General features: G+C 49.4%; 1 protein-coding gene across 2 annotated transcripts in view; it reads left to right on the plus strand.

Moving 5' to 3' along the window:
• The first annotated feature begins 1,610 nt into the window (after window positions 1-1,610).
• The window catches only part of DTX4 (deltex E3 ubiquitin ligase 4), a 32,751-nt gene continuing 12,151 nt past the window's right edge, over window positions 1,611-22,210 (plus strand). The window contains exons 1-6 of one of the 2 annotated variants that reach the window (XM_036426493.2): window positions 1,613-2,528; window positions 10,565-11,291; window positions 18,103-18,164; window positions 18,580-18,741; window positions 20,447-20,508; window positions 21,381-21,533. In XM_036426493.2, the coding sequence (XP_036282386.1) occupies window positions 2,318-2,528; window positions 10,565-11,291; window positions 18,103-18,164; window positions 18,580-18,741; window positions 20,447-20,508; window positions 21,381-21,533 (1,377 nt within the window). In that variant the 5' untranslated portion in view covers window positions 1,613-2,317. Of the gene's footprint in view, window positions 2,529-10,564; window positions 11,292-18,102; window positions 18,165-18,579; window positions 18,742-20,446; window positions 20,509-21,380; window positions 21,534-22,210 lie in introns of both variants that reach the window. The other variant, XM_036426494.2, reaches the window with a different exon arrangement.

Below are 22,210 nucleotides of genomic sequence, written 5' to 3' on the forward strand. Positions count from 1 at the left end.
ACACTTTTCACAAAAATAAAACTCAAAATGGATTATAGATCTAAGTGTAAAACACAAAACTGTAAAATTCCTTTTTCTTCAAGTGTACTCTTGTTCTTCCAGAACACTTTAACCTAATTTCTCCCTTCCCTTCTTTTTTTCTTTCCCCTTCTTTCTTTCCTCTCTTTCCTTCTTCCTTCTTTCCTTTCTTCCTTCCCTCCTTTCTTTTTTCTTTATTTCTTTTAATATACATATATTTTGGGGGTAAGGTACTTGTGACACTATCCATTCCCTTATTTTACATTGAGACACTTCTACATTGCCACATGCCTGGCCATATAACATGTGTGGGGTCCTTTTTGTTTTGTTTTGTTTTGTTTTGTGAGGGGATTCCAACTGAGTTTTGGATACTAATTTCCCCTCTGGCTAAATAATATTCTGAAGTAAATTGCATAAATTCCATAAGTCCTGTCATTTGTGAAATCGAAATAATAAATGGCTCTTGGTAGATTTAATTAAGGTATCCTTTACTCCTATCCCTTTCATCCTTCAAACCTAAAAATTGATGTTTTAATGAATGGTGTTGATTGAGTTTAATTAGGATACTGGGGTTTTGGAGGCCATGGTAGGGAGATTTCTGGGCAAGGGCACCACCAGCAAGGAAACACTCAGAGGTAGCCTGGAACCTGGCTCTTTTGGAGACTCAAAGAGGAGTGTGTATGACATTTTTTCTTTGCATTTGGAACTCTGTGAAGAGCAAGGGAAAGGATGAAAGAGATGTGGGAAATACAAATAATAATATTAAGGAAATACAAATAATAATAATATTAATAATATTTTTGTAATTCAAGAGGGCACAAGAAAGAGAGAGGGACACAAACAAAAATGACTATAAGGTATTATGAAATTTTATTTATCCTGGATCCTGATCATTTAAATTTAGTGTTTCATGCGATTGCAACCTCAGCAAAACAAAGTTCGTATTATAAGACAAAATTAACATGTAATCCTGATGTCAATCTGACCTTTCAGATTATTTTCCACATTAATTTTTTAAGACCATAATAACCAAGTCTGGCTTGTGTCTGTCTTAGTGTCTCATTATTTTGGTCACAGAAAAATCCTGAAGAATAAATCAACTTAGCATGTGTCTTCTTAACTCCAACAACGTCAAAGAAGTCTAGAAAAACCACTTCTACTCTGATCATAGACGATATAAATCCTTCATTCATCAAATTGCTGCATCCCTTTGGACTTGAGTCTCCTGAGCAGTGGTTGGAGTTGAATGGCAACTAGTGTGTGGCCATTGGCCGGCAGGCGTCACTTTAGGCCAGTAGGGGGCGTGGGAGCTCCTAGGCACAGGCCCGAGTAGTCAGGGGGCGTGGCAATGCATCCTTGACAGACAGCTAAGGATGCTGGCGAAGATGAGGTAATACCACCCCGAACTAGAAGGGCGTTGGGGTATGGGCACCTGTGTGTGCGAGTGTGTGTGAGTGTGCGGGTGCGGGTGCGGGTGCGGGTGCGTGCGCGAGCGGGAGACACATCGTGTTTCAAAGCTGACACTGCAGACACGGATCACGGCTGCATTTTTTTTTTTTTAAAGAAGGAAAAGAAGACAATTCAGTCCTGGGAGGGAGGTGGCAAAGTTGAGGCCGGGCGACTCCTGCGGTCCTACCTCGGGCCGTGCCATGGAGGGCGGCTTCTCGGCGTCTCGGGGCTGGCGTAATCCCAATGGGCTCGGATTTGCCTTGGTGTCTCTCTTGGGAGGAGCGATTCATTCTGGAAGCAACTGAGCAGAGCCACAGGGAGGGGGAGCCCTCGCCCAGGCGGAGACGGCAGTTCGTGCGGCGAGGAGTAGGGAAGGGAGGGGAACCCGGCGTGCCATTCCCGGCGCGAGCGCGCGGCGAGGTCCCACCCGGGCGCCTGCAGAGCCCGAGGCGCAACTGGTGCGAGGGCTCGGTCCCCGCCTGGCAGCCGTCTCCAGCCCGCGCCCGGCGGGTGGCTGGGCAAGGCGGGGGCCTGTCTGCAGAAAGCCGGACATTTGCATGAAGCCACCCGACCCCACGGAGCAGTGGCAGCTGCGGCGGCAGCAGCGGAGGACCCCGGAGGCGGCGCGCGGTCCGAGCCAGGCGGCCCGGGGCCCCGGGCCCCGGTGGATGCGAGGCCGGGGAGCGGCCCGCGGGCCGGAGCGGAGACTGCCCGCCGGGACGTCTGGGCGCGGGGCGGGGTGCGCGGTCGAGGCCCAGAGGCGGCGGCGAAGGAGGAAGAGGAGGAGGGCGGGCGCCCCGAGCCCGGGAGAGGGACTGCGCCGCGCCGCCGCCGCAGCCCCGGGCTCGCCATGCTCCTGGCCTCGGCAGTGGTGGTCTGGGAATGGCTGAACGAGCACGGCCGCTGGCGGCCCTACAGCCCCGCCGTGAGCCACCACATCGAGGCGGTGGTCCGCGCCGGCCCCCGCGCTGGGGGCAGCGTGGTGCTGGGGCAGGTGGACAGCCGGCTCGCGCCCTACATCATCGACCTGCAGTCAATGAACCAGTTCCGCCAGGACACGGGTGAGCCGGCCGCCCCAGCCCCGCCCGCGCCACCCCACTCCCCTCCCCGCCCTGAGGTTCCCCGCGGCGCGAGCCCACAGGAGCCCACCCAGAGGTGGTGTCTCCCAGAGGGGGTCGCGGAGGAGGGTGCTTCTTGCCCGGGGTCCTAAGATGCCCCCTGCAATAAACCCCCGAGCAATTAGTGTCAGCGTTCTGGTTATGCAAACCCAGCTGCACCCTGGCCCCTGACAACTCCTCTTGTACGCCCCCTTTTAAGCGCTCGTGGAAGCTGTGGCGCCACCTCGGCCACAAGCAATCCCAGCCCCTGGTGAAGGCTCCCGGCTCCCATCGCCCACACCTCGGCTGACCCTGCTTCGCCCCGGGCACCCTTGGGCCTGCCGCACATCCCCCTTCTCACCCACGTTACTGCCTCTGCCCCTCCCGTGTGGGCTGCCTTCCCACAGCGGGGTGCTGGGTGTGGGGACTGGGGAAGGCGGCCGAGATTCCCCGGAGGCTCTAGCGGTTAGTCTCCATTGGGAAGGAAGGGCTGGGCTCCCTGGGAAGGGAGACTGGAGTTGAGGGATTCCATGGCTGGAAGCGCCCTGGATGCTGTGGCATCCGCCGGTGCGGCTGCTCTTGCAGTCCCAGGGCTGAAGCAACAGGCCGAACAGATGGAGAGAGGGAGGGGGGTGGGCACCGGGTTCGGAATGCCTGGCAGGGAAGCCGCTCAGCTCTCTTTGTCCGCGGAGGAGGAGGAGGAGGAAGAGGAGGAGGAGGAGGAGGAGGAGGAGGAGGAGGAGGAGGAGGGAAGATTCCTAAGGAGAAACTGTCCCCAAGCTTCCTCCTTAAACCGTTCACTGTGAGGGACACTCCGGCCTCCCAGACCACAGTCTTCTCATGAGATGCAAGTTGCTACTGTGGCCACCACAATCTCACTTCCCAGCTGACCTGCCTTCCCATCAAAGCAAGGAAAAGAGGCGGCAGGGAGGAGGGCAGGGTGGAAGGTTCTTGGCGGAGGGCCAGGGCAGAGCTGCCTCTTTGCTTGGCCCAGTGTGTCGACACTTAGTTGATGACTTGGGACAAGTCTGTCTCCTCATGGGGGACGGGGGTGGAGGGGAAGGGAGATTGTTTCTGGAATCCTGGCTGGGCTTTCCCGAGAATGTGCAGAGGAGCCTGGAGAGGCAGGTGTGGGGAGGAGGGACTGGAGAGGAAGACTGGGAGAGTCCCAGAAGGCCGGAGAACAGCTGTTGGAGCTGGGCATCTCATTCCCCTTGGAAAGCCCCATATCCTGTGTGCTAATTAGGATTTTCATGGGAAAGAGGTAGCTTTCCACGCTCCTGCCACATCTTTAGTCATGACTCCCAACAACCTCTTTGCCAAAGACTTTGCAGACACCAGCCCAGTGAGTAAAGTTTTCAGGGAAAAGGCTTCCAGAAGTGTTACCAAGGGGGGAGGGGGGAGGGGAGAGGAGGCTTAAACCCTGGTGGGAACTGGAGGGAGCTAGCGCTCAGATGGCTGAGAGGGAGTAAGGAGGACATGGGAGATTGAGAAAGAAGATTAAGTGTGGCTGAGGTGGAGAGAGGAAATGTAATTGTGTAATGTGGACAGAGGTTGTGGAGGTGAGAGCAGAGGCCTCAGATTGGGGGGGGGGAGGGTATGTGTCTGGAGAAGGGGACAGCTGAGCCATGGAGATGAGACCAGGAAGACCAACCAGCAACCAAGACACCTGACAGAGAATTCCAGTCCTGCTCAAAATAAACAGGCAGGTGTGAGCTTTTTGAAACTAAGTCTGTGCAGCACATGACGAGGCACCCTAGAGACCTAAAGGTCCCAGCCCTTGTCTCACATTTGGGAAAGGAGAACAATTAATGGGTGATTACGGACATGGTACCTAGAAAGGGTCGTTGTGGCCTGAAGGCCCCTTTCTACAGAAGGGACGTTCTGGTGAAAACTGGGTTGAAGGACAGAAGCCACCTCCCCCAGGTCTGATCACTCTTCCCCAAGGACCGGCTGACCACTACCTGGTGCCAATTTAGTCCAAGGCTAGGCACCTGTCCTCGGAGAAGAGTTTGCTGGTGCTCTGCAGACTTCAGACCAGAGGCAGAGCGCTGGCCCTGGATCGTTTTAAAGACTGCCTCAGAGTGTGTTTCGCATTCTTGTCTGTCTCCTCAGTGCCAGGCCCTGCACTGGGTGCTAGAGGCACTGGGCTGGATTCCCAGGAATGCTAGGTCTGTCAGGGAGCTTGTCAAAGCAGAATAGGACCCTCTGGGTTACTGGACTTGAGTCCCCTCCTCTCCATTCTCCACCAACAGACACACAGTTCCTCTCAGTATAGCTCATTGATGAGGCCATGCCAGGGTAGGAACTTTAAGCCACCAGCTCCCAGGCAACCTCGGCCAAGCCCTAGCAATGTTTAATTAAATTACCCACTGTCCCCTAAGCCATAGTTTGAAGCTGGGAACCAGAAACATCCCCATAAACAAAGGAGAGCTGGAAGTCCCCTGTGTAGAGGCGATTCCTCGCTTTTTTTTTCCCCCCCGCCTCTATGTGGGAGCATTTCCTGAGATGGGAGCTTTTTTTTTTTTTTTTTTTTTAGAAGTAGCCTGCCCTGATGCCAAGGAAGTCCTCAGACTCTCAGCTTTCCTGGGCTCCGACTTCATCCAGCCTGTTTCCAAGGAGATTCCTGGGAGGTTGCAGACACCCTCTCTGCCGCCTCTGTTTGCCCTGGACACTTCTTCCCCCAGACAGCCTCCCAGTTGGAGCTTATTTGCATTCCATGCTGGTCTCCTCTAAGCAATTGGGGCTAGAGAATCTGGAAGGAGGGAAGAGATGGGGCCTCTGGGTTTTGGCTGCTTCCAAAGGCCTTGGTTAGGTCCTCTTCGCCTACAGTCATTTGCCTTGCCTGAGCTAACCTATTGTAGGACACAGTGACTGGAGCTCTGTACTTCAGCACCACTTTCCTCTACATCTCCCAATGCACCTGTTCACTGCCATCTCTAAGGCCCAGGCAGCAGGATGGAAGGGGAACACCCAGACTGGGAGGGGAAGACATGACTAGGCTCTCATCCCAGACTCACTGGCTTACAGTGTGACCTGCAGCAAGTCCCTTCACTGCTCAGGCCTCATTTTCCTCTGCAGAATGAAAAACAGGCTTAAGATTCCTTGTGGCTCCTTTCTTCCCATCATGCAGACCAACATGTGAGTGGCTTTGGCCCCTCCTCCAGTGATGCTGCTGCTTAGAAGCTGTGTGGTGTGAGGGAGGGATCTTTCCAGCGCAGAGATTTCTGTGCCAGCTGTGGCCTCTTTTATGGCTTTCATGTGGTGAGAGGGTCATATGGAGAGAGATTAAGGGGTTGACAGAATCTGATGAAGCTGATTTTTAGGGTCCCACAGTACTCTGCATCCTCTGTGAGCACAGGAATGGAGGAGGCAAAGGGCATGATGACCACATGACAGTTACAATATAGAGATGCCCCAAGCACATGGCACACATTATCTTGTTTAATTCTCCAAGAGCCTTATGAAAGACCTATTGTTTCCATTTTATAGGAAAGAAAGCATGTTGAAAGAGATTAAGTTATTCAAAGGTTTATAGCCAGTCAATGAGGAAGCTAAGATTCCAAATCAAGTATTCTATGCTCTGCTCCTTTATGTGGTTAACACATATAGAGCACCTGCTTCATGCAGGTGCTGTTCTAGGCATGTGGGGTGTAGCAGTAAGAAATACCTAAGTACCTAAGTTTTTGCCCTCATGGATTATTCTAGTAAGGGTGAGGGGTGCTGGGATTTCTTGGACAGAGTAGCTGCTCTAACACAGTGTTGCATAGTTGTGGGTGAAATGCCCTAGAGAACTCAGGTCCTTCTTAGAACGTGTTGTCTCCCACTTTTCAGAAGCTGGAATCTCTTAGGTGCTTTGAGCAGCAGGCATCTGAGTTGCCAAGAAAAACTGACTTTCATTCTCTTTTTTCCTTTATCACTATCCCATTAGAGGCCTTTTCCTTGGGTCACTGCACCTTAAGACCCAGTGGATTTCCTCAGATCATCTAGTTCACGGTTCTGATTATAAAAGGTCCATTCCAGATGGAACGGCCTCAGAAAAAAATCAGAGAATTAAATCCCACCATCTCTTTTGTCCCGTAACTTTGGTTCTGAGGTCTTCCTTCTGTCTGTAATTAACCTGCTAGGACTGAACTGAACTCAACATTTTCTCCTTCCAAACCCAGCTCTCCATCTTTTTTTTTAATATATATATATATATATATATATATATATATATATATATATATATATATATTATTGATTATTTTACAGAGAGGAAGGGAGAGGGATAGATATTATAGTTAGATACATCGATGAGAGAGAAACATCGATCAGCTGCCTCCTGCACATCCCCCACTGGGGATGTGCCCACAACCAAGGTACATGCCCTTGACTGGAATCAAACCTGGGACCCTTCAGCAGGCTGATGCTTTATCCACTAAGCCAAACCAGTTTCAGCCAACTCTCCATCTTGACACCCCTCTGCCTGTTACTGGTGCTTCCATTTTACCACTTGACTGTTTGATACATTCTGTCATTCAGACTCATACTCGGGTGCTAGGCATGTGCAGACACATAGACCATGAGGCCCAGCAGTTGGAATGTTAGTGTGCATGGGAACTCAGGGTGCCCCCCCCCCCCTGGGCTGGAAGGCATTGTACCTCTAAAGATTCTGAAGCAGATGATCCTGGAACTGCTCTTGGAAAGTATTCAGCTCTTCATGGTCACGTCTTACCCATTTTCTCTCTGTAGGGTCCCTCCGACTTGTCCCCATCTTTTCATTTTCACTGCCAACACCCTCATTACTTCTCACTTAGACACAATTAACAGACCTGCTCTGCACTTGTCACTTCTCTGTGTCACAAACTTCACTGGCTCCTTATTGTGAACAAATAAAATCCATGACAGCTTAGCAGTCCTTTGTCATGTCTGACTATTGAAATTCTTTTTATATGCAGGTCTTATGCTATTTATCATCCATTTCTTAGAATGTTCTCCAAACCATCATTCCTTTACTTAATATTTGATTGATATTTATTGAGCCACTAAGATATTCCAAGCATTGGGGGATTCAGCCCTGAGCAAACACCTGGATGCCCACTATTGTGGGGTTAGAAGTCCAGTGGAGGAAAACAGGCTTTCATCAAATTAATCACACAAATGAATGTGTAATTGCACATTAAGATAAACGCTATAAGAAAAATAGGAGTGAGAATTCAACCTGGACACAGCAGCACAGAGGAAATCTGAAGGATGAGCAGTGGGGAGGATTGCCTGAGTGTTTGGGGGAGGGACCAGCATTATGAAAAGGTCCAGAGAAGCATGGCAGTGGACAGAGAGTGAAAGAGACTGGGGTAGCAGAAATGTGAGCAGAGTAGGGGGAGGGGATCTCAGTGCTGAACTCCGGGGAAGTCATGAAAAGGATTTAAGCATTGAGGATGTGGTCAGATTTTCTGCCAGCATGCTATTTTGTTGGCACCCTTCCTGTGGCTATTCTGCCTCATAAATAGTCATTAGCATACCTGTCTCGTTTTAGACTGTAAGCTATTTGAGGAGTGTCTAGGAGTGTCTAGGTCTTGGCATTCCTTACAGCACTAGTGGGTACCCAGCGGATGAGGCAAATAATGAAATGCCAAAGTAGCCAGAAGTCATCAATCAATCACAGCACATTGCAGAGCCCTCATTATTGCCAGGCAGTGCAGTGGGCACTAGAAAGCAAAGACTTACACTGTGTCTGTGCTTCCATGTAAGGCGCCAGCGTGAAAGGAGGCCCTGGTGCACCCCAGACTTCCTAACTAGGCGAACTTTTCAAGGGATGGTAAATGGCATAAGAGAATTTCAATAGGAAAAAAAAAAAAAAAAAAAGCAAAAAAAAAGCAAAGGGGGGCATTTCAATAGAAAGGAATAATAGGGGAGGAGGTCCAGGAACTCTGAGGGAACCAGTGAGGGTAAAAGGGGTATCTGTTTATCAGGAGTGGAAGCAATACAAGCACAGAAGATAAACCTGGCGCTGTGGGGAGCCAGGATCTCCAGAAGCTCTGGGGCAATTCCCAGGCATTTCTGGGAATTGGTAACACTGGTGTAAAAAAAAAAAAAAAAAAAAAAAAAAAAAAGCCCTCTAAGAATATCTATGAAAATTGGTCAAGTACATTGTCTCTGCTACCTGGAATACCTGGAGGGAATACAAAAGAATGTCTTTAAGCTCTCTACACTTAATTTGCTCACCTCTAAAAAGGAATTTTATAGGATTGCCATGAAGATCACACTGATTGTACAAATGTGAATTATATATAAAATATCTCTTTCTTCTTCTCCTTCTCCATCCTGTTCAGACAAATAGTAGAAAAATAATGATAATCACCAACTTTTCTTGAGCTTTTGCCATGTGATAGGTGTTATTTCAGTGCTTTATATTCATTTCTACATTTCTTGTTCAAATTCACCCTTTGAAGTAGCTTCCCTGGATCCAAACAGATAAGGAAACTGAGGCATAATCACACAGCTGGAAGGGGTGGGTTTTCTGCTGTTGGACACAAAGCCTGTGTTCTTTGTTCGAGCTGGCTACTTAGGAAGGAAATAGAAGCAAACCAGAGGACTATTGCCTCCCCGCTTCCTCCTGTCCTGCTAGCTACCCCGTGTCCCCCAACAGAGGTCCTGCTGCTGAATAGGGAATTGTTCTGTCTCTCCCTCCTGCCTCTGAATGTTGATGTTTGGGTCATTAAGGGGGTTGGAGATTGGAGGGGGGTGGGTTATGACCCTGGCAAAGGCCTGAATAGCCATTGTTCCTTTTCTTCCCCCCTTGAATGGGATTCTGTCCCCAAGTCCTGGTGTCTTCCTCTGGGTTGGAGGAGGGGTGAGTCAGAGGCTGGAGAAGGAGAGCCTTTTCCCACCACTTTGATGGCTAGGAATCAAGATGACAGATTTGGCGATTCCAGGGCCCCCCCCTCCCCCGGAGGTCTCACCAGCTTCCCCACCCTGCCTTGAGTTGGGTATCTGCAGCCTTGATGATACCCATGAAATGAAGTCTGAACTCAGGTTGGAGGCAGGTAGGGGAGAAAGAGGCAACAGTTAGAGGCTTAGTATACCCTTCTTGTCCTACAGGCTCCTTTCTGCTGAACTGTTCCCCTGCCTCATCCATATCCCTAACCCCTACCCACAGGAAGATTGTAACAATGAAGATGATCTCTTTAAGAGGGCTTGACTTTCTTGAAAGAAAGACATTTGATACATAGGAAATTATTCTTATGACCATCGTTGTTGTTGATATGAGTGAATGCTGGGAAATTTGGGAGCGTGCCTGCAACCTGATTTTTCTTTCTCTTCTCACAATAACAGGCCAGCTCAGTGATCACTGTTTCTGGGCAACTTTCCCCGACAGAGGCAGAGTCTTCCTCTGCCCTCTAGGTTTCCATGGCCCTGTGTTCTTTTCGTCCATAACCCTAGGGGCAGGAACACTTAGAGGGATAGGGGAGAAAGGATATGATATTTATGAGCACCTATTGGGTGTCAAAGGCATATGTCCCTTAGGGCCAAGAGAAATGCAGAACTTGGCATGTACAGGTGCGTATTTGTTGAGTTAATGAGGAGTCACACTTAAACTTTTCACAAAAACTCAGCAAAGAAATCATCCTGTTTCTCAGGGGAGAAAAGGAGGCTGGGGAGGGGGAGGGCCGGGGGCAGGGGCGAGATGGGGGAGGGGGGATGGTGGTGTCTATATTAGCTAGTAAAGGAGTAAACTTGGCTGCAGATCAAGATGTCCCCACTCCAAGCCAGGAGTTGCTCTTTCTGGCAGTCCACTGCCTTCCATCTCCTTTGCCTTATAACTCATCTGTTTTCACCCTGGTGTGACTATGGACTCCTAAGAGACAGGAATGAGTCTCATTCAAAGCTGATATTTCAACAGGCAGCTCAGTGCCTGGCACACAGTAGGACTCATTTAATATTTGCCTATGAATGGAACAGAATTCCGTTTTCTCTCCTTGCTGACCTTGACTCTCTCCTCTATCCGCCTCTGGCAGGGACCCTCCGCCCAGTTCGCCGCAACTACTACGACCCGTCTTCAGCCCCCGGGAAGGGCGTGGTATGGGAGTGGGAGAACGACAACGGTTCCTGGACGCCCTACGACATGGAAGTGGGCATCATTATCCAGCACGCCTATGAGAGGCAGCACCCCTGGATCGACCTCACTCCCATTGGCTTCAGCTACGTCATTGACTTCAGCACCATGGGCCAGATCAACCGGCAGACCCACCGCCAGCGCCGCGTCCGCCGGCGTCTGGACCTCATCTACCCCATGGTCACGGGTACCTTGCCCAAGGCCCAGTCCTGGCCGGCCAGCCCAGGATCAGCCGGGTCCGCAGGATCAGTGGCCTCACCCCCAGGCCCGCCCTGCTCTTGCCCGCAGTGCGTCCTGGTGATGAGCGTCAAGGCAGCCGGGCCCCCGCAGCCTCCAGCACCTCGCAAGAGCATGCCCCCATCCGGAGCGGTCAGGCTATCCCAACCACCACCAGGACCGGGGCCCAAGCTCCTGGACAGCACGGGAACCATCCGAGGCCCCGTGAAGACCGCCCCATCCCAGGCAATCCAGCGACAGGCCGCCAGCACTCCGGCAGGGGCGGCCGGGGGCTCTCCTGCCAGCCCCCCGGGAGCCAACGGCAAGACTGGAAGGGTGGCCCTGGCAACCTTGAATCGGACCAACCTGCAGCGGCTCGCCATGGCGCAGTCCCGGGTGCTGATCGCCTCTGGGTAGGTGCTTGTGTGACTGCCTCTGAGTCTCTACGCCCCAGGCAGAGAGAGCTAAGGACTCTGATGCCCCGTCAGAGATGGAGGAGGAACCGCCAGGGCTTCCTGCTCCCTGTCATTTTGTCCTATCACTCTGGCTGCAGGTGGATGAGGAGGCGATTCTAATGGACACGTTGCCTCTTACTAGCCCCCAAGATGGGGCAGTCCCTCAAATCACAGCCCTCCCTTCCTGCTCTGTGAGTTCTGGCAGCCATACCCACATCTGGGTTGCTGTGAGGACTAAAGAGATCAGGTGTGACTGTAATAGTAGGCCACATCAATTATGCACCCTCGGTGTTCCAGTTTGGGGAGGGGAGAGATTATTACCTCATTTAATCCTACTCTGTGAAGAAGGTAGCTTGATCCCTTTTTACACATGAAGGCACTACCAGTTAACTTGCTCAAGGGCAGGTAGCTAATGGTCATGGTCAGAGACCAGGATTCACACTTTAGAAAGTCTGACAGCAGAGCCAGACTCTTTCTGACTCTGAGGGGCCCCTTCTACACCACAGCACCTGGCATACAGAAAGTGCCAAACAAGGGCTTGTCCCATTCCTCTGGTCTGGTTGGCAGCTGGAGGGGTACCTTTGGATTGGAATAACAGCCCATATTACTGAGTTCTTACCATGTGCTGGACACATTCCCTTCATTGTCTCAGTTACTCCTGTGTGTTACACACAGAGTGGGCTGGGAACCTAGGTTTTAGTCTCCTAATCCACTGTTGTTGTTTTGGTGTGTTGTTATTTTTTATTTTATTTATTTTTATTTTTATTTTTATTTTTATTTTTTGCTTAAGTCTGGCTCCTCGGTTATGCGAAAGCAATGACCAAATAGTCAAATACTGGTCAGATGCATGAGATTTTCATATGACTTCCTCTGAGAGGGCAGAAGTATGTGGGAGAGGGCACTGGGTACCTAAACAGTTCCTCCACTCAGTTTCTATTCACCTTCACACAGTAGCATCCTCAGGGCCTCTCACAGAATTCAGGATGATTACTGGCCCTCGTGAAAACCCAGCCTCCAGAACTCGACTGCCTAGACTTGAACCCAAGTGTCTTGCTCTATAACTTGGGGTTGAGTTTTGCATCCTCTGTCTTCATTTTGCACATCTGTAAAATGAGGGTAATAATAACACCTTCCTTGTAGGGTTATCATGAGGATTAAATGAAATATTTGGTGCATAGATTTAGCACAATGCTTGATACATAGTAAGAGTTGGGTCAAAATTGCTGCTATTGTTGTTATTACAATTATTCTCAGGTACCTATTGAATATGCACCATGTAGCTGTTGAATTGAAGTCAAAGTTGAGCAGCCTTACCTCATCTCTGGCTCCCTTGGCAAATGCCAAGTGACCCCGTGCCATAATTGAGGGAAAGGAACCCTAGATCGCTTTAAATCCCAATGAGGGAGTCGGCAGCTCTTTATCTCTCTGCTTTATTCCCTCTGCCAGCCAGTAGAATTGGAGTGAGAGAATAGGCTGGAGGGCCGGCCAGTGCAGTTTCAAAAGAGCTATAGAAACAAGTTGTTTTTTTCTCTGCTCTGTTTTCCTGACAAGGGAGGCCCCTCCCTAGCTTCCAGCCCTTTTCTTTTCACCTCCTACCACCTCCCTCACCCCCACTACCATCTTCTGCTCCAGCCTTTCTTGGCCATTTAATTAGCGTGTTTATTCCCTTTGTCTGGCATTGCCATCGACCTTCTGTCGTCCAGTGGCCCCTCCCTGCACCCTTCGCTGCCCATGACCTCTTCAAGAAACTTTCCCACGGAAAAAAAGAAGACCAGGGAGGGTGGGAGAGGTGGGATGGAGAGAAGGGTTTGGGGGGAACAAAAGACCCTGTGAATTATTCAGAGACACAAGCAGGGGGCTTCTAAAGGGAAGAGGGGAGGGCTGTGCATGGGGAAGGCGAGAGTCGCCCCTCTGGCCCTCTGCTCCAGAATTAAGGCTTCTCTATCTCCAGTGAGGCCATGGTTGCTGGAGAGACAAGACCATTGTTCTGCCTGAGGATTCCTGGGTTGGCTCATGACTCCAAGAGAAACACTGGCTCTCACCAGGGCATCTGCAGAGCTGTTCTTCTGTCTTCAATTCCCCTCCCCTGCCACCTTACCAGCTCTTCTCTTTTCCTAGTTTTATATTTTAGGGACATAAATTAAAACTTGCACCCTCCATAACTGGGATCAACCAAACTGAATAGGGGGCAGAGGAATTGGCTTCAGATTGGTCCACAAGTGGATAGGCAGACAGCTTTGGCTGAGCTGAGTTGCCCGGAAGACGCGAAAGCATGCCTGCCATGGGGCTGCTCATTTCCAGAAGGAAGATTCAAGCATATGGAGCTGGAGCTCCAACAGGGTGTGACCAGTGTGGACTCTATGAGCCAGTCTCCGTGGTTCTCATTTTAACCAATAACAGTGGGGAAGGGATGGTGAGTTTTTGCTAACTGGGCAATCCTAAGTACCGCCCAACACTCAACTTGACATTTTACACTTGATGCCCTCAAGAACCTGAGAAAATTGGACTATTACAACAAAAGAAGACTGTATCAAGCCCAACTTCCTCTTACAGTTGGGAAACAAAAATGTAATAATCACCCAAATTCACATAGGGCTTGGCTATTTACAAAGAATTTGCTCCAGATCCTCCATCTTCACAGGGGCCCCAGCCAGCAAGAGCAGAAAGGCTGTGGTGGCCTTCCCAAAAACACATGTCACTGCTCAGCTGGGTTGGAAGGCGACTTCCAGGCCCCTTGGCTGGGAGAGGGGCTCCTTCCTATATACCCTTCTGTATTTCATAAACAAATACCCCCTTCTTCCCCAAGTCCCAGTGCCACCAGAATCCAGTGACAAACCCTTCTGCCATGCTGCCCCTTTCCTGGCATAGCAGGGATACCCACCTCTCCCACAGTGTTCACAGGAGTCCCAGGCCTCAGGTGCAGACCCTTCCTCTCTCCAAACCTTGCCTCTACCCAGAGTTCTTGGGCTGCCTTGGGGGTTGCTGTGCAGGTTGGAATATTTCCTGGTTAAGCAGATTGGGTGTGGAAACCTGCCAGTCCAGTTTGTGGGAACAAAGGTAGCTTTTGTCACCCAGATCACAACTACTTATCAGTGGGAGTGGGGGCCTTGGAGTGGTGAAGGAGTCAGGCAGGTGCGGGGCTGGGTGGGGTGCTGCCCCCTGGTGGGGAGCAGGACAGGCACAGGAGGCCAGACCTCCACTCCCAGCCTCCGCAGCCCCTGTGAGGAAGCGACTCAGCTGTGGGTGGAGGACTGAGTTCTTGAGTACTGAGGTGGGAAATTGTCAGAAAAATCTCCTCAGCGTCTTCTAACCCCAGATCTTTACAGGTCTATAGATAAGGATGCTGAGGCTCAGAAAACTTACTGGACTGTATGAGGTGTTACTTGCAGGATTGAGATTTGAACCCAGTTTTCCTGGCTCCCAGTCCACCGTATCATGCCTGTCCCCGAAGAGCAGGTCACAGGGTCCAGAATCTAGAAGACCATGCTCTTTTCCTGGCCTACATTCCCTTGTTTTTAATTCCCCTCCCCCTCATCTGGTTTGATTTATCGTAGGGTCAGTTTCTGGGGAAAAGTATCCCTTAGTGGCCTGCTGAGACACAAATACTCCCACATCTGTTGTTTGCACATCCTTCTCACAACGCTGTGCACATGTCATGGTCCCTGGGCAGGAACAAGGGCCCTGGAAGACTCAGCATCACCGGGGAAGCCCCCCTGGGCATGTGGGGCTCAGACAGATCCAATGCCCAACCTTGAGGTCCCTCTGAGCTCTGCCGCCTCTTAGATGTGTGTGTATTCCTTCACTCTCTGAGCTTCACGTACTCTGTCTGCAGTATCAGGTGACCAGATGATTTAGACATAGGCGGCTGAAACAGTGGGCTTTCGAGCCAGATTTCCTGCATTCAGATCCTTAGCTGTGCGATCTTTATCAAGTTGGTTTCACCGCTCTGTGCCTCAGCTTCCCTGCCTATGAAAGTAGGGTTGATGACAATAACACCTCTTGCGTAGGTTGCTGGAGGGATTGGGTGACTTACATATTGTGAGCAATGAGACGCGTCGGGTACAAGGCAGGCTCTGTGCGTGTTAGCAATTATAACACAAGGATAAAGGCTCACCACGGGCTGTCTTGTTCACTGCCGTGTCCCTGGCTCAATATGAATGATCAAATAAACAAATAATAAACAATGTAAGTAAACGAATCAACATGCTCTCTTTCCCTCCTCCTGTTTTCCCAGCACCCTACCCCCATAGCAGAACTGCCAGCTTCTCAGGCTGCCTGGCTCCTGGAGTCATCTGTGACCCAGTGCATTGGCCTCTCCCAGCCCACATCTTCCTCCAAGCCCAGCTGTGGAAGCCTGGGTGGTGAAGGAGGGGTGGGGAAAGATGGTGCAAGACTGAGCCCCACATGTCCCCTATTTTTCTAGTTGGCGCCGGGAGACCTCGTCTTTCCCATGCAGCTGTGCCGTCTCCTCTCCAGCTTGGCTTGAGTTGCTGGGAGAGGAACAGAGAGAGGAGGAGGTTTTGCCTGATATTTATATTTCTCAGGGAGTGGGAGAAGTAACAGCTGTTGAGCAATGGTTTCCAAACGTCAGACTGAGGATTGGCGGCATCTGCATCCTCTCCGCAGAAGCGTGTCAAAATGCAAGTTCTTTTGCCCCAGTGCAGGCTTGAGGCTCTGGCTCTTTCAAAGCTTCTTAGGTGGTTCTGATGTCCACCAAGGTTTGGACTTGTTTCTTTATACTTTTATTCCTTCAGTAAATGTTCATGGAATGCTTACAAGTGTCAGGCTTTTGAACAAAATGGACAAAGAAATTTGCCCTTGGAGAGCTTAGATTCTAGAAGGGAAGATAATAAGAAGCAACTTATTTTAAAAGATCATGAGTTCCATGCGGGGGGGGAATTAAAAACGTAGCAGTATACGAGGGTTTGGGGGTCCCAGGGTAAGATAGATGAGCTGATAGCAGTACCAAATAAGATGGTCTCAAGGACCTCATTGAGAAGGCAAGATATGAGCTAAGAGTGAAGGAGTTCTAGGAGGGACCAGGAATGTACCTGGTGGAAAAACATTTTAGGCAGAGGGAACAGCTCATGCAAAAGCTCTGAGGCCAGAAGTGCCAGTCATGTAAGAGGAACAGGCAAAGAGGCAAGTTATAGGAGGAAGAGCAGAGAGAGAGGAGGATTGGGGTGAAGAGCATGGACAGAACATTCAGGGCTATTAGGCCTTGCTAAGACTTTGAATTAACAGAGGAGAGCCATTCTGAGTTTTAAGGTTCTGAGTGGAGAGTGACATGGTCTGACTTAGTTTTAAGATATCATGCCTCTGGCTATGATGCCCTTGTAATTAGCTAGTTATTAATGATTAAAAAAAAAGAGCAAAGGGAAGGCCAGATATTATAGGCATGGTCATATGGGCAGCTTCACTAGGAAGCTGCAACTTTGCACTCCCCAGAGAATCACTGGTCCATTCCCTGAAGATATCTGGGGGAAGGGTTCCAACAAAGAGGAGATAGACGTACACACAGTAAAGTTGGGGTGACTAGAGAAGTCAAAACTGGGGAACCATGGATTGGCCAGAATGGGTGGAGCCAATGCAAGCTCCAGAAAATTTTGGAATACATAATGCCCTAAACCAGTGGTTCTCAACCTTTCTAATGCCTCGACCCTTTAATATAGGGGTGTCGAACTCAATCAGAGAAGGGGCCAAAATCTAAAATCCAGCCTAAATCGAGGGCCGAATGGTTTACTGAACAGTCATAAACTGTCATTGTGATGGAAACGCAGCGGAGTGCAGTGATGACAGCGCGGTGCGGGCCACATTGCAAGGCCTGGCGGGACGGATTTGGCCCGCGGGCCTTGTGTTTGACACATGTGCTTTAATACATTCCTCATGTTGTGGTGACCCTCAACCATAAAATTATTTTTGTTGCTACTTTATAACTGCAATTTTGCTACTGTTATGAATCATAATGTAAATAACTGTGTTTTCCCATGGTCTTAAGCTCTATAGCTTAAGGTTGACCCACAGGTTGAGAACTGCTAGCAGGGTCACCTGCTGTGTGATCTTTATCAAGTTGGCTTAATCTCTCGGAAAACACAGATATTTACATTACAATTCATAACAGTAGCAAAATTACAGATATGAAGTAGCAACGAAAATAATTTTATGGTTGGGGGGGTCACCACAACATGAGGAACTGTATTAAAGGGTCGCAGCATTAGAAAGGTTGAGAACCACTGCGTCTAAAAGAAAGGGATTCTCTCGCTTGTTGCTCTTAACGCTTGGGTCTTGGCTTCCTTGCATTTACCTGTATGGCCCCTGGCCATGCAGGTCCCACACACAATGGACTAAGAGGGAAACCTAAACCAAGCTAGTTTGAACTTGGCTCCCACAAGGTAAGGAAACCCTGAACACTGGCTTTAATTTTAGCTCTGCTGAAGCCCCAGCTACATTTCTTCTATTGCTGGACTGAAGGAAACGGGACCTTGGAAACTCCAGGGAAATAAAACTTTCTACAATAGCTCATCCTCATGTGCGAGTCTCAGAAAATTCTTTCTCAGAATATTGCAAGAAATCCACCCCCACTAGCAATAAGCTGGGACAAGGACCTCTCCCCACTGGTCACGCTAAGAACTTGCTGCATCTTTAGTAGGGACAATTAGTTTCTGTGAGAAAGGGAAGCACTTCACTGGGGGAAATTTTGAGGTCTCACCACTGACTCATTTTGTCCCACTTGTTAAAATCATAACGCATCTGCTCTTTCCTTCCACAGGGTCCCCACCGTCCCAGTGAAGAACCTAAATGGGTCCAGTCCTGTCAATCCTGCCTTGGCAGGTAAGAGAAACCTTGGGCTAGTCTTGTTGAAGGTAGAAAAATGAGTGATGAAATAGGTAGTGAGCATTTGTAATAATAATAATAATAATAATAATAATAATAATAATAATAAAATTAAAAGAGAGAGAGAGATCATTTGGATGTTGATTTAAACAAATGGGAATTTTAGGAGTTGGGTTGGATGAGTAGGAAGAACTTGGGGAGATTGGTTGCTAAAAGGAAAGCATGTTGTTGAAGTGGAGTGAGTGAATCTGTTTCTGGGAAAGGTGGAGGGTAAGTAGAGAATCCCTGAATTATGAGAATTCTGCAGAGAGGAGGAGAGGAGATTTATGGGGGGGGGGGGGGGGGGAGGAGTTGAGGGGGTGTTGGGAAGCTAACTCTCCAGTCCTTCCTGACTCCTGCTCTGCCCTTCCAGGCATCACTGGGATCCTCATGAGTGCAGCGGGGCTGCCTGTGTGTCTCACCAGGCCACCAAAGCTGGTCCTCCACCCACCCCCCGTCAGCAAGAGCGAAATAAAATCCATCCCAGGGGTTTCCAATACAAGCCGCAAGACCACCAAAAAACAAGCCAAGAAAGGTATCAGCCTCCTTAACTTATGGCTTCTGGCCCTAGTTCTGCCTCCATCCCCATGGCTTACCCACTCTGTGTCTTAATTTCTGCATAGGCTAAGCAGGCCTAACTCATACCTATTCTGGTGATTTTACTACAGTGGAGTGTGTATGGGTCAGATGGAGACTTCTTAAGAAATATAGCAATACAGTGCAAAATTATAGAAACATAAAAATATGAAGTGTGACACAAAAGAAATATACTAGAGAGAAAGACCACCTTGGAATTAGAACTAAAATAGACTAAATTCAAGTCCCAACTCTGTCATTTGCAAGTCATGACCTCAAAGAACCTCTGTTTTCTTTCCCCTTTACTTGGAGTGAAACCAGTCACCACTAGTATCCAACAAGGATGTCCTGGAATGCATCCATGACAGTTGGCAAGTGGCCACGGTTTTGTGTCCCTCTCAAGCCCCCAGATGTTCTGGCCACTTGAACCCCCATTCAGGAGCTCCTTCCCATCTGCCCACAATCCCACAACTAAGGGATCAATACCTGTGCCTGCCGAGGTACCAAAGGACCCTGCCTCAGCCCTGTGACTGGTCTTTCTGGTGACTGGTATTGGTGGCTCTATGTGTTGACTGTCACCCTTAAGGCTCCACCTTACAAACATATTACTAAGCAGGACAGTGGGAAGGAAGGGCCGGCATTGAGCTTTGGGCTGTTGCCCGGTCCACTTCCTCAAACCCTTGTCCTACTTTTCTAGTCTATCAGACTTTCTCTGCTTAAATAAACTTGATTGCCTTGCTCATAATATGATAGGAAATGACAGGAATTTGCACTTTCCCACTCTTCCTGTTATTATTAATAGCACATATTGGATCCTTAGCTGGCAATGTGCTAAAAGGGCTGTACGTCCATTAGCTCATTTAATTGTCAAAACCGCTCTTCGAGTAGATGCTATTGCTCCTCCCCGTTTTATAAGTGAGAAACGGAAACTTAGAGAGTTAAGAGAGTCGCCTAAGAAGGCACTGACCCTTTTTCCTTCTCTGCCTGCTTGTGAAGTCAGATCATGTCATTCCCTGCCTTCAGGCTAGGCTGTCTCCCAGGGTTGAAGTCCCCAAAGAAATTCCACAATCATTGCACCTGGCAGGGTCCTTCTCAGAGCATCAGCCTTTCCCTGCTGCGGGGCTACATCTGCTGGCAGCGACGGCACTGTCAACAGCCAGGGAAGACCGTTCTGAAGCTGTGGTCACAAGCTCCTGGTTTCCCATGAAAATAATATCACTTTGATGCCACAATGAAGAATGAGACAGTGTTTGGTACATTCTACCTAAATTTTTAAAGCCTGTAACAGTACACAGAGATCTTTTATTTCTGCTCTCTTCACATTGTTTGGGCAGGTCCAGGCTCCTTAATTATATGGAAGAGAAACGCACTCAGTCTTTCTCACTAAAAAGTGGGTTTGTTGCCAACAGGCGGGGGGATGCCAGGGAAGTGATACAGAAGGTAAAGGCAAGTGGGACCACTTCCTACCTCCTCAGGCCACCTCTCTGCCTCATCTGCCCCCTGATTCCCTTTCAAATTCTTAAATCCTGTTGCAGAATGAATTTTTTTTCCTCTCCTGCTGTAAGCCTGGCTGATAAGGTTCTCCTCTGGTATGTCCAGCTTGGTGAGGCTATTTGATTCCTCGTCTCAGTCTCAGTGGCACACTGACCATCCTGTCCCCACAGGTAAAACCCCAGAAGAAGTGCTGAAGAAGTATCTGCAGAAGGTCCGGCACCCGCCAGATGAGGTGAGTGCAGGGGAGGCAGGGCAGGGCTCACCTTCTCCATCACCCACCAGCAATTCTTCCTCCAGAGTTTTTGCACCACACGGCAAAAGCTGCTTTCTGAGTCCTGACAGGTCCAGAACAGGTCAGATGCACTCCCACCTGGGCTCCGAGCTGCAGTGCAATCGCTCTCATCTCCCCATCCAGCAAAGATCTGATTGATTCTAAACTATAATAACACAACAGTCTGAATTTGAGAAAAGCAGAATGATGAGTAGTTAGAATTGACTTTAAAATGGGCTGGATGAAGGTCAGTGGTTCTCAGCCAGAGGTGGTTTTGCATAACTTTGGGGGTGGGCAGAGGGGATGCTAGAGGCCAGGGATGCTGTTAAACACCCTCCAATACCCAGGACAGTCCTGCAGCAAAGGATTACCCAGCCCCTATGTCAATAGTGCCAAGGATGAAAAACCCTGTTATAGATTTCTTTAAATAGCATTCCCTCTAGTACACTAGAATTATAATTCCTTTACCCAATTTCAGCTTAAAGAAAGCTTATCAATGGGCCTGTCAGCAGACATTCATTTCCTTCACAAGCTATGGAAGGACAGTGTATCGTCCCAGCTCACAAGGAGGTTGTAATTTTTTTTGGCCAGCTCCAAGTTAACATGTTCTGACATCAGGAATTATTTCGGGAATTCTTCTGTTGTGTAAAGCAAGACAAAACTATATTTAGATTCCCAAAGGCCCCTATACCCTAGTTTGTGGGCTTTCTAGAAGAGGACCAGTAACAGCTCACCTGATCATTCAGGAACCAACAAGGGGATGCTCCAACTTCCAAGGCTGGGAGAGGCTTGACGGCCTGTCTGCTCTGTCCCACCCCTACCCCCACCCCCAGGACTGCACCATCTGTATGGAGCGCCTCACAGCTCCCTCAGGCTACAAGGGCCCGCAGCCAACAGTCAAGCCTGACCTGGTGGGAAAGCTGTCCAGATGCGGCCACATCTACCACATCTACTGCCTGGTTGCCATGTACAACAATGGCAACAAGGTGAGTGCCAGCCTGTGGGGCTACTGCCATCTCCACACTGGGCCCTGGAGGAGCAAGAACATGAAGGCTCTCTTGGAGTTGTGCTCCAGGTGATGTAAGGAGTCTTAAGGCATCCCAGGGCATCAGGAATGGTCATCTTGTCTGTTCTCAGTAGGATCTGTCCTCCACAAAATTATAGTGTTGCAAAACCTGTCTTTAGCCTGGCTTGCGTGGCTTAGTGGTTATGAGTCGACCTATGAACCAGGAGGTCACAGTTTGATTCCTGATCAAGACATATGCCCAGGTTTCGGGCTTAATCTCCATTCTGAGGCATGAAGGAGGCAGCCATTCAATGATTCTCTCTCATCTTTGATGTTTCTCTCTCTCTCTCTCTCTCTCTCTCTCTCTCTCTCTCTCTCTCTCTCCCCCTGCTTCCCCTCTGAAATCAATTAAAGTAAATTTTTTAAAAAACAAAACACCTGTATTTTCCTTCCCTGTGGGCTATGCTACTCAACCCCCCAATATCTACGCTAGGTGTGGTAGTCTGAGAGGTATAGACTTCTGTCCCTGAGGTTTTTGTGGGGAATAGTCCATTGTCATGGTCCATTGCTAGGTGAAATAAGCCCTATCAATGAAGGAGAAGGGAGTTCTCATCACAGCACTGGGCCCATGATAAGTGCTCATTCATACTGGCATTA

This window comes from Pipistrellus kuhlii, unplaced genomic scaffold (assembly GCF_014108245.1).
Source record: "Pipistrellus kuhlii isolate mPipKuh1 unplaced genomic scaffold, mPipKuh1.p scaffold_m20_p_9, whole genome shotgun sequence".
Classification (NCBI taxonomy): domain Eukaryota; kingdom Metazoa; phylum Chordata; class Mammalia; order Chiroptera; family Vespertilionidae; genus Pipistrellus; species Pipistrellus kuhlii.